The following is a 10,328-nucleotide window of genomic DNA, read 5'->3' as shown; positions in this document are numbered from 1 at the left end:
CGGGAGTCGTAGCGCCTCGGCTCCGACAGACATGCGCGCCCGGTGTCTCCGCAGCCGCGTGGCAGGCGGGGCGGGGCGGTGCCGCAGCCGGACTCCAAGTCCCAGCGGCCCCCTCGGCGGCCTGGCGCTGTTGCCCGGGGCCGCCCGGCGCGCTGCATGCTGGGCCTGTAGTTCCGGTCCCCGCACCGCCCACGGCTCTGTGACGTTTGGCGGCCCCCGCGCCTGCGCCTGCGCCGCGGGCGGGCTGGGCCTCGGCGGCCCGTGCGAGATGCGCGGCGGCTGCCTGGGCGCCAGGCTGTTGCGCGGCGTGGGCGGCGGGCGCGCGCGGCTCGGGGCGCGGGGTGTCCGCGCGGGTGGCACAGCCATGGCGGCCGCGGATAGCATGACCCAGCGGATGGTCTGGGTGGACCTGGAGGTGAGTGAGGGCTCGCGCGTGGGACCGGGCGGCGGCGGGTGGGGGGCCGAGGCGCTGTCGGACTCCGGGCTCCGCGTGCAGCCTTCGGGACTCCGGTGGGCGGCGCCCCGCGGGGCTCCGAGATGACCCAGCCGCGCCCCCCTTGCTTCGGCGGGGAGACGGGCCCTGGGGGGTCCCCGCGTTCAGGGGCCGGCTCGGCGGAGTCCGCGCGGGGACCGGAGCGCGGTCCTGATGTCCCGGTTTCGTGCTCACGCCAAGGCCCCCTCCGTCCTCGGCCCCCCAGCACACATGCCCAGGAGCCTATTTTCTCCGGTGTGAAATGGGGGTAGGAACAGTACCGCCTACGTTAGATTGGGATGAAGATCAAGCGGCGTGGTCAATACGAAAACTTTGTAAACTCTGCCGAGCAGCAGTGATGTTAGTGACCGAACTCTTCCAAGCTTGAATGCCGTCAGCGCTCAGTTTTGCTTGCTCTGCATCTGTCTAGACTTGAGCCGGACTCACGTACAGCAGCCCTTGGTAAATGTTTATTGAAAAAATGACTCACATTTAGTGCCTTGAGGACTCGCCCAAGGATCCTTTATCCTAGCTAGGGGATATAAACTGAATATGCTTGAGGGAATTGCTGTTAAATGAACTTGGGGAAAATGAGCCAGAAAAATGGTTTGGTGTATGTTCTATACTTTTTATTGCAGATGACAGGATTAGACATCGAGAAGGACCAGATTATTGAGATGGCCTGCCTGATAACTGACTCTGATCTCAACATTTTGGCCGAAGTAGGTGATACCATGTATTACAATCTCGCTGTTGAGTGTATTGTAACCCTGGGTCCTGAGGTCCATATACATAGTAAGGTTTCAAGTCATCTCTCCGTCGTAGTAGAGTTGGGTCTAGAACCAAAGCAGTCCATCTCACAGCCTCGTGTTTTTCAATAGGCCGTGCTCCAAGTGACAGAAACATAAATGCTGTCATTTACCAACACTTACTGTGTACCAGGCACAGTTCTAAGTGATTGACATGCATACAGCCTAGTCCTCGCAACAGCTCCAAGATAGGTCTGCTGTACTAGTTTATAGAGGACATTTTGGCATAGCTGTTGTCTACTTTGCCCAAGGCCACCTGGCTGGCCCCTGGGGGGAGCCAAGAGTTGAAGGCAGGCAGCCTGGTAAGACAACCCGTTGTTATCCCATCAGGATCGGTGATTGAGGCCGCAGCCTGAATCTTTTGTCATAGTCTTAACTTGACTTAATACACAGCATTTCTAGGCTCTGCCTTCTTAATAAGGATGTGTGATTCTTCTAGGTCTGTGTTAAAAGATTTTAGAATTGATGTTAATGTAGGAGCATAAAATGTTCTCTGATTGACATGGGGCATGATGAAGGCTTCAACATGTTGTTTTTAACTGAAACAGTAAGCAAAACAAAACACATCTGTCGCCTTTGGGCCAGGCAGGAAGCATTCAGAAAGTGTGTGGCAGCATCTGATGGCCAGAGTGATATCCCCGGCCTTGAATGACGGTTTCATATTGTCAGCAGGAGTCAGAGGTAGGGAGAAACTGTGAAATGGGAACACAGTAGGTGTCTTGTTAATACGTTTCCAGAAGGTAGGATTGATATGTTTCTGGTTACATGGTAAATTTCATGATTCCACAGTTCAAGACTTCCACTTACTTTCTGGGCAGGTGTAGGAAGGGCGAAGGCAGCGTTTACAGATGAATTGCTATTTTTGTAGAGAACCAGGCCTCTGTGTTTTGGAGTACCTCGGGGTGGGAGGGTGGGTGGAGGGTGGGTATCAGCTGGAGGAGAACCATGGGACTGTATTTTTCATTGTAACAACTAGGTCTTTTTTTTTTAACTTTATATAAATGAAGCCCTGAGTTTTAGGTTTTGTTTTTTCCTGTCACTTGGAACTTACTGGAGATGAACAGTGAAGAGAAGTGTTTTTATTTCGTCAGCCCTGCTTGCCGTTGGCCAAGGAAGAGTTTTTCCGTTGGGCTGTTGATACACTGTCAGTTTGATGGACCATTACTTAATATGCACCCTGGGGGGAATTTGGGTCTGTATTCCCACCGCTGCTCATGAGTGTGGCACTGGTAAATAGACTCAGATGAGGAGAAGGATGTTAAAAAAAAGATGTTAGGCCCTGTTGGCACTTAAGTGTCAGTCTGTGGAAAATGTTTTATTCTTGTACACGAGTCTGAAGAACACGTCTTATGCTGGTGGGAGAGCAAACATCCTACCTTGGAAGTTTTCCTGTTGATGGCTTAGTGTACTGACCTGGGATCTAAGTCAGTTACGTAGTCTTAGAATTATGGTTTCTGTGTTTTCCATCATGGTAAAATCATTTTTTACAATATGAGGTTTTTGGCTTTTAAAAAAACATGTTATCATACCAGATTTTTTGCTTTGTGGAGATTGCCATAACCAGTTTTCTTGTTTGGCTAAAAGTTCTTGTTAGCTGTAGGGTGTCAGGCATATTTTAGTCACATTCCAGCCATTTCTCTCAGTGACTGCACGCTGTAAACACCTTCACAGTTATAATACCTTGAATTTATAGAGTGCTTTTCCAGAGAGTTAAAGAACTTTCATATCTGTGATTTATTTTATTCCTGTGAACCCCTGTGAGGGAAGGGGAGCAGTTTATTACTGCCATCATACAGAAGGAGGTCAGCCCAAGGTGATTTGCATTAATGCCAGGAATTGGGCTTCCGTTCCTGCTGGGAATCTCATGAGAGAGCGAGACACTCACAGTTGAATGTTTTGTTAAACGGTGGAGCTGAGAATTCGAGGGCCACTATTTTTTTGAGACATCAATTACCTTTTTAATTTTTTAATATAAAAATACTGTGAAAATTAAGTGGTATAACTTTATCCAAAATATATGTATAGTAAGCTGTTAGTTTTTCACCCTGTTGTCATCCTGCCTCATCCTCCCCGAAGTTTCTGTATTTTCTTGGTATTTTATATGCATATATAAATGTGTGTGTGTGTGCTTAAACAAGTGTAAATGAAGTCATATGCACATACATGCTGTTCTGCAATTTGTTTTATTCACCTGGCAGTACAGACACTTTCCAAGATGAACTCATAATCAGGGGTTGCCAAGTTTTTCCTAAAGACCAGATATTAAATATTTCAGGCTTAAGGGTGCTGCATGCCTGTCACGTTTGTCTAACAGCCCTACACATGTAAAGATCATTCCTTGCTTGCTGGCAATTTGAAAAAAAAAAAAAAAAAGGCCATTGTCTGGGGCTGTAGTTTGCTGACCCTTGATAGGTATCTGTGTCCTCTATCAAAAGGCACTGAAGTGTTCACTTGTGTGTGTGTCTGTGTGTTCATTCTTCTTTGTTTTTGACATAAACAGCGCTGGCACGCATGGGGCCCAGTTTCAGAGTTAGCACAGTGCCCTTGTTACTTACTGTCTCTGGTATACGTATTTCATCCTCAAAGCAGCTTGAACTTCACCTCAGACACTGAGGTTGTTCCTGTTGATTCTGGGTGACTAATGGCTTTTCCCATCCATAGGGCCCTAACCTGATCATAAAGCAGCCAGACGAGTTGCTGGACAGCATGTCAGACTGGTGTAAGGAGCACCATGGCAAGGTAACAGTACCGAGTGACAGGGCTGCTGCCTCGGGGGTCAGGGACACGCCAGTTGCTTCCACGCCCGGATTCTGTCCCATTGTTGATGGGATTAAAGAAGGGTTAGAGGAAAATTGCTTGGCAAGGCTGGGGAACTGCTCTGTTTTCCTGTCATCTTTGGGAGCTCTCGATGCCGTCCTCTCCTGAATGTCCGCTTTGTTCCTCTCCTGCATTTCAAGTCTGTCGCGAACGCATTGCGGATTGTCGAGTATTGCTCAAGTCGGTGTTCTGGATAAGGTTAGACACCAGCTTTCATAGGCGGGGGAATGCTGCTTTCCTGTTTACAGTCGTTTCTTCCCAAAGCTTATATCCCTGGACGTTGAGCATTGAGCACCATCTTTTTTGACCATGTGGAAATGCTATTAACAATCAAGAACATAGCTTAATTGACTTGGATTCCTTAAGAAAAAAAATCAGTGCAAAGATGGCAGTTTCAGTTTGAACTTGAGCTCTGTAAATGGTCCATCTGTGCTTATATTTGCCCATTTTAGATGTGAAGTCTCATTTCTGGGTGCCTTTGAAAGCTGACCTCATACGTTTCTGGCGGGGGGCTGGGGATTCTCTCTTACAGTCCGGTCTGACCAAAGCAGTGAAGGAGAGCACAGTGACATTGCAGCAGGCAGAGTATGAGTTTCTCTCCTTTGTGCGACAGCAGACTCCCCCGGGGCTCTGTCCACTTGCAGGTAAACCCCCACCCTGTGTGTGCTTGTGGCGAGTCGGCCGTGGTGCTGGTTCAAGAGACTGCAGTTCGAGAAGGATCCGCTGAGGCCGCTGTGGCCTGTACTTAACCCTGAATTGGATTATACATTTTTGTGTTCAAGTTCCCTTTTATAATTTATAACATGAATATTGGGAAAATACCCTGAAATCTGCCATGAAGTCTGGAATATACAGACTCACTCAATAAAATTTCTCCCCAGATTTTGTTACGGAGAAATTTCAGATGTACAGAGAAGGTGGCTTCAGTAATTAACCTCATGTCATGTTTGTTTTACCTGTGTGGTTTCTGCTGGGCATTTGAAAGTAACGTCCAGGCGTCCTGACACTTCATTCCTAAACACTTCATCAGACATTTCCTGAAAATAAGGACATTTTCTTATGTAAACATATCATTATCACATTTAAGATAATTTAAAAAATTCAGCAACATCATTCGATATCTAGTCCACATCTGAAATGACTGTTTTTGAACTAGGATTCACTCGACTCATATATCTTATTACTTGGTTATTTAATCCATTATATATCTTATATATTATATATATATAATCCATTTAATATCTTAATCTAAAATGTCCACCTATTTTTTTTTCCCTCGTGGCATTGACTTTTTAAAGAGACCTGGACAGTTCTGCCAGGATTTTGAAAGGTCTGCCGCTGTCAGAGAGAAGTGAATGTTCTGTGGAGGCGTGTGTGCATTTGTGTATGTAAATTGTTGTGGCCGCTAACACTTCCTTAAATTCGGCACAGAGTACAGAGAGCATGTGCGTGGAAGTTTTCCCTCTAGCCGATGTGGGTGGTGTCTATTTTTAAAAACTCATTTAAAATTTAGTGTTTTTAATGTATGTTACTACATGGAAACATGAATATGGATATCATTTGTTAACATTGGAATGTGAATAAAGGTTTACTTACCTGTTTCAGTTAAATTTTTAGTGTTAGTAGTGTGGGTTTGGTGACATTGGGGGAAAATCTGCACATCTGTATGGTCTCAGTAACAAGTAGATTTGTGTGTGACTCTGTGTGGGATGACAGACTCATTCTTTTGTCTATGTAGAGAGGCCATTTATACATATATTTTGAGCTAGACTGATTAAATACTCCAAAATCTCCACTTGTAATCAGATGCACTCAAACCTAATTTAGAAATTTTGAGATGCTTTAGGGGTTGTTTGAATTAAAAAAATCACCTCCATTTCAAAAGCAGTGTGTGAATTTTTATGTCCTCTTGTGTGCTACTAGAAATACACAGACACAGTGTGCTTCGTGTCTTTCTAGGAAATTCAGTTCATGCAGATAAGAAGTTTCTTGACAAATACATGCCCCAGTTCATGAAACATCTTCATTATAGAATAATTGACGTGAGCACTGTAAAAGAACTGTGCAGGTAAGGGCTGTATGTAGGATCCATTAAATTGTCTCATTCAGCATTTTTCAATTGAAAATTTGTGGAATACAATTGAATAAAGCTGTAGAACTGAGTGTATCAAGTGGGTGGATAAATTCCTCTTCCCGTTCTTGCCTGGGCAGGACCTTAATCCGTTCCAGATAATGGGAATTGGGGGAGCTAATGTCAAAAATCTTCTGTAAACATTTTTTTAATCCAGAAAAATTTATCGATCACCTGTTCTGTGCCAGCATTAGCCTAGGTGCTGGGAACATAGAGATGAAAAGTTGTTAAGTAACTTAGAATCTTGTGAGCTGACAAATTTGTAAAAAGACCCTGAAAATACACAGTATGCGGACATCTGTGATGGAAATGTGCGTATAGAATAAGGAAGGCACAGGGAAGGAGCCCCTGTGTTGGAGTGAAAGCTTTATATAGGAAACATCTTTTGAGATTTAAAGAAGAGTGGAAGTTTTCCTGGCATTTGTCAGGGAAAAGCATTCCAGACAGTTGGTGGAGAAATGAAGATACGGGGGAGGAGGAAGATAAGGGCAAGGGAGTTAAGGAATTGCAAATAGTTCATTAATGCTGGAGTGCAAAGCGTGACATTGGACAAGGTTGGAGGTGAGGCCGAATCATGAAGGGCTGTGCTGAGTTTTTCTTGTAAGCGGGGGGGAGAAGTGAGGAGTGAGTGCTGGGATTAGATTCTGATCGGAAGCTCGCAAGGGGAGAGGCAGCTTCCGCCTCCTTGGGGAGAGAAGAGTGAGCTTGGGGGAACAGCAGCTGGCTGGTGAAGAAGGGTGTGGAGACAGAATATTTGAGAAAGTCAGTTGGCACAGTAGTCAGTGCTTGAGTTGGGGGAGTGAGAAGTTACTGATTCTTGGGCAGTTAGGTGGGTGATGAAACTGTTCAGCGCAAAGGGGGACATAAAAGGAAGAGGAGATTTGGTGGATGGGGGCAGGGTGGTGTCGAGAATGGAATGTATAGTTTTATGTGTGTAGAATTAGAAATGTCTGATGGATTTATGGGTGGAGAAGTCCGGCTGGCAGTTTGCTGTCCATGACCGACGAAACTCGGGGAAGGCTGGGGTGCAGTGCACTGGCTGAGGGGTCTTACACACTGGTGGGCTCGCCTGAAGAGCGTGCATGCAGTGGAGGGAGGAAAGGGTGGAAGGCAGAGTCCCAGGTGAGGACTGTCGCGACCCAAATGCTTTTTTCAGTGTTAATCAATTACTTGAGGGAGATAATTATTCGGTGTGTTTGAGACCGTCTCCTTTGAGAGTTCCATTTTTGCTGTGTATAGACGCTGGTATCCAGAAGAGTATGAATTCGTCCCAAAGAAGGCTGCTTCGCACAGGTGAGTGTGGGGCCTTCCTAGTGCTTGGCGGTCCGACCCGTATGTGACCCCCGTTCCTGGCAGCTGAAGTGATGTCTCTTCTCCACGCTCTTTCCTTGGGGGAAACGTCAAGGTCAACCAGCATAAGGATGCCTTTTTTCGCCAAGATTGTCAGGAGTCAAGTACCCCATTCTGAGATATGTAGCATCTTAGGTCTTCACTGCAGTCTTAAAACTTTTAGATAACTTAGTTTGTAGGTGTGGTGAAATAGTCTGTAATCTTTCTAGTAGTGAACTGTAATAATTTTCTTCCCAGCAAGGATACAGACGCGGAGGCATTCAGAACGAGAGCACTTTGTGTGTAGCTGTGTGATACGGTTTGCTTCCCTTTGACACTTTGAAGTTTTGTGGGTTCCTTCTGTTATGTCTACGGACTCAGGCACAAGCGCGCGAGGAGTTGGAAGGGCTTGTTTATCTAGTGGCCTTTACCGGCTCTTTCACTTTCTTTTTGATTTTGTAGTTTTTCAGGAGGAACAAACATAAAGCTTGGGGGCAGCTGACCACTGAGGACTTGCCCACTTACTGGGCCTCTGCCACATGCTGTGCACAGTTCTAGGCAAACAGAAAGCAAGTCCCTGTTCTGTAGACTGGCATTCTAATGTTGTCTTGGGGGGACATGTACCTGGCCCAGGTAGCACAGGGGGACAGGGCTAGAGTAGCTTATCCGAAACGGCTGGGAGTTGATATGTTTTGGACTTCAGCATTTTTCAGGTTTGTAGAAGCGTGGTACTGTTCTGTAGTGTTTACCATTATGTAGCACCCCGACAAGGTCTGGGCAGTCACCCCGTGATCACACACATGGATAGTTCTTCAGTGAAACAGGGATATTCTCCACAGATGGCATCACTTCGGACTATAAGTAGCCTCCCATCAGGGTTGGCCAGGTGGCCACAGGTGACGGAAGTCCTTTGGGCCGAGAACACACCGTTGTTCCCTTAGCCACATAAGTAACTCGTAAAGCCCTTGCACTAAAGTCTGGGCAGGTTATTCTTGTGCAAGGCCCGTCATTCGGAGCCTGTGGGTTTGCCTGCACACTGTGCTAATGACCTTGGTCCCTGATTGCTCAGACTGCAGCGGAAGAGCAGCGGCTGAGGGTGAGGGGGGAAGGCTGCAGGTGGAGGCCGGCTGCTGCCGATCTAGCACAGACCACCAGGGAGGGGAGGCCGGTCCTCTTCTCGGGGTAGGTGGTGCCTGGTCGTCATGGTTACTGCTCGGACCGAGTCTGAGTTAAGTTTGAGTATGTCATTATATTTTGTGGACATGATGAAGTATTGCACAATGTTTCCCAAACTCTGTTCCATGAGCTTAGTAAGTATTCCACAAATGTGGTCGGTTAAGTTTTAGAAATACCGTGTATGTGGGAAAACAGCATAACCTCTTCTTGTGGGATTCCTGGTGCACGTTAGTGCCTTACAAATGCTTTGCAAAGAACTTCAGAAAAGAAATGTTTAGTTTGTCCTAAACTTACTTGACCGTGGAATTCTTTTTTCCTTGGACCACCTCACCATCTTATGGAACAGTTTGGGAAACATTAACCTGCTATATTTTAGAAAAAACTTATGTTACTGAATTTATTTTGAAAACAAAGCGCTTCCCTTTGCCTCCCTGAAACGCTTGCCCGGTGGCGCCAGCTGGTGGCATTTACCGTGGCTCCTGCTGTTCTTGGCTGCTGCTGAGGGGCTCTCTGCGAGCCGCCCCGCCGAGCTCCCGGGCGCCTCACTCCGCGCCATGTGTTTGCTCGTAGGGCACTTGACGACATTAGCGAGAGCATCAGAGAGCTTCAGTTTTACCGGAATAACATCTTCAAGAGGAAAACAGATGAAAAGAAGAGGAAAATTATAGAAAATGGGGAAAACGAGAAGACTGTGAGTTGATGCCGGCTCTCATGCTGCCACCACACGGTTCTCAGGAAGCAACTTCTGGTGGTTTTTTGTTTTTCCCCTTTTTCTTTTTATTGGTTCATGCTGATTGCTTGGCAGAGCACGTTCTTCAGTTACCTTGCATCTCCAGATTATTCAAGCAGACAGCACCTGAAATATTATTTTCTCCTAATATTCTGTTTTCTTTTATGACACAGCAGTCCCTTTGAAAGTACCAGGTCATGTCCACCCCTGGGTACATACCTGCATTTGCTTTTAGATCACATCTTTTGTTTAAGAAAATAATAATAAAATAAAGCGAGTCCTACTGAAATGCAAATCTCTTCGTACCATCTATTCTTTAGTAGTTTAATCATTGGAAAGTGATGGCTTTTTCTTTTTTGAGTGGTATGGCTAATGTGTAGATTTTCATGATGCCATCAGGCATGGGTGGAGTCTACATCAAACAGGAAGGGAGCCGGTCTTGCTTGACAAGTCAAGAATGGAATAGCTGGAGGTCGATTCAGAGAAGCACATGTGGGCTCATTGCTGTAGTTACGAACTAACAGGTCTAGCATAGCTACTTTCCCCTACATTCAAGAAATTCAAGTAAGACATCAGACAGGGATTCTGAAGTAGTGAGTGTGGTTTATTGACCAGATGCTGTATGCAGGGCAGTCCCTGTGCTATATCTACATAGAAGAGAACAGCTGGCTGCCCCAGGCTCAGTGGCCAGTAGGTATTTGAGAAGGGATTTCAGTTTGCGTATCTTCACTCCCGAGTGCATGTACTTTAGGGCCTAGCATTACTGTGAGCCCTCAGCCAGAGGGTGCGTTCAGACCCTCTGTAGAATACATCTTATCGTGACAAATACTCCTTAAAGAAGTAATTAGAATCGGGAAAGGCACA

At 46.3% G+C, this 10,328-nt stretch overlaps 1 protein-coding gene across 2 annotated transcripts; it reads left to right on the top strand.

Moving 5' to 3' along the window:
* Nucleotides 1-223: 223 nt before the first annotated feature.
* Nucleotides 224-9,759, top strand: REXO2 (RNA exonuclease 2). 2 transcript variants are annotated; one of them, XM_036992788.2, is made up of 7 exons: nucleotides 224-415; nucleotides 1,111-1,194; nucleotides 3,943-4,020; nucleotides 4,631-4,742; nucleotides 6,058-6,166; nucleotides 7,469-7,522; nucleotides 9,305-9,759. In XM_036992788.2, the coding sequence occupies exons 1-7, from the start codon at nucleotides 269-271 to the stop codon at nucleotides 9,432-9,434; spliced, it is 714 nt and encodes a 237-aa protein (XP_036848683.1). In that variant the 5' UTR covers nucleotides 224-268; the 3' UTR covers nucleotides 9,435-9,759. The 2 variants fall into 2 exon arrangements, with proteins under 2 accessions (XP_036848683.1, XP_036848684.1); XM_036992789.2 differs by lacking the exon at nucleotides 6,058-6,166.
* The last annotated feature ends 569 nt before the right edge of the window (nucleotides 9,760-10,328 follow it).

Source organism: Manis javanica, chromosome 6, assembly GCF_040802235.1.
Source record: "Manis javanica isolate MJ-LG chromosome 6, MJ_LKY, whole genome shotgun sequence".
NCBI classification, from domain to species: Eukaryota; Metazoa; Chordata; class Mammalia; order Pholidota; family Manidae; genus Manis; species Manis javanica.
Note: the sequence above shows the minus strand (reverse complement) of the source record. Positions and strands in the feature narration are given on the sequence as shown.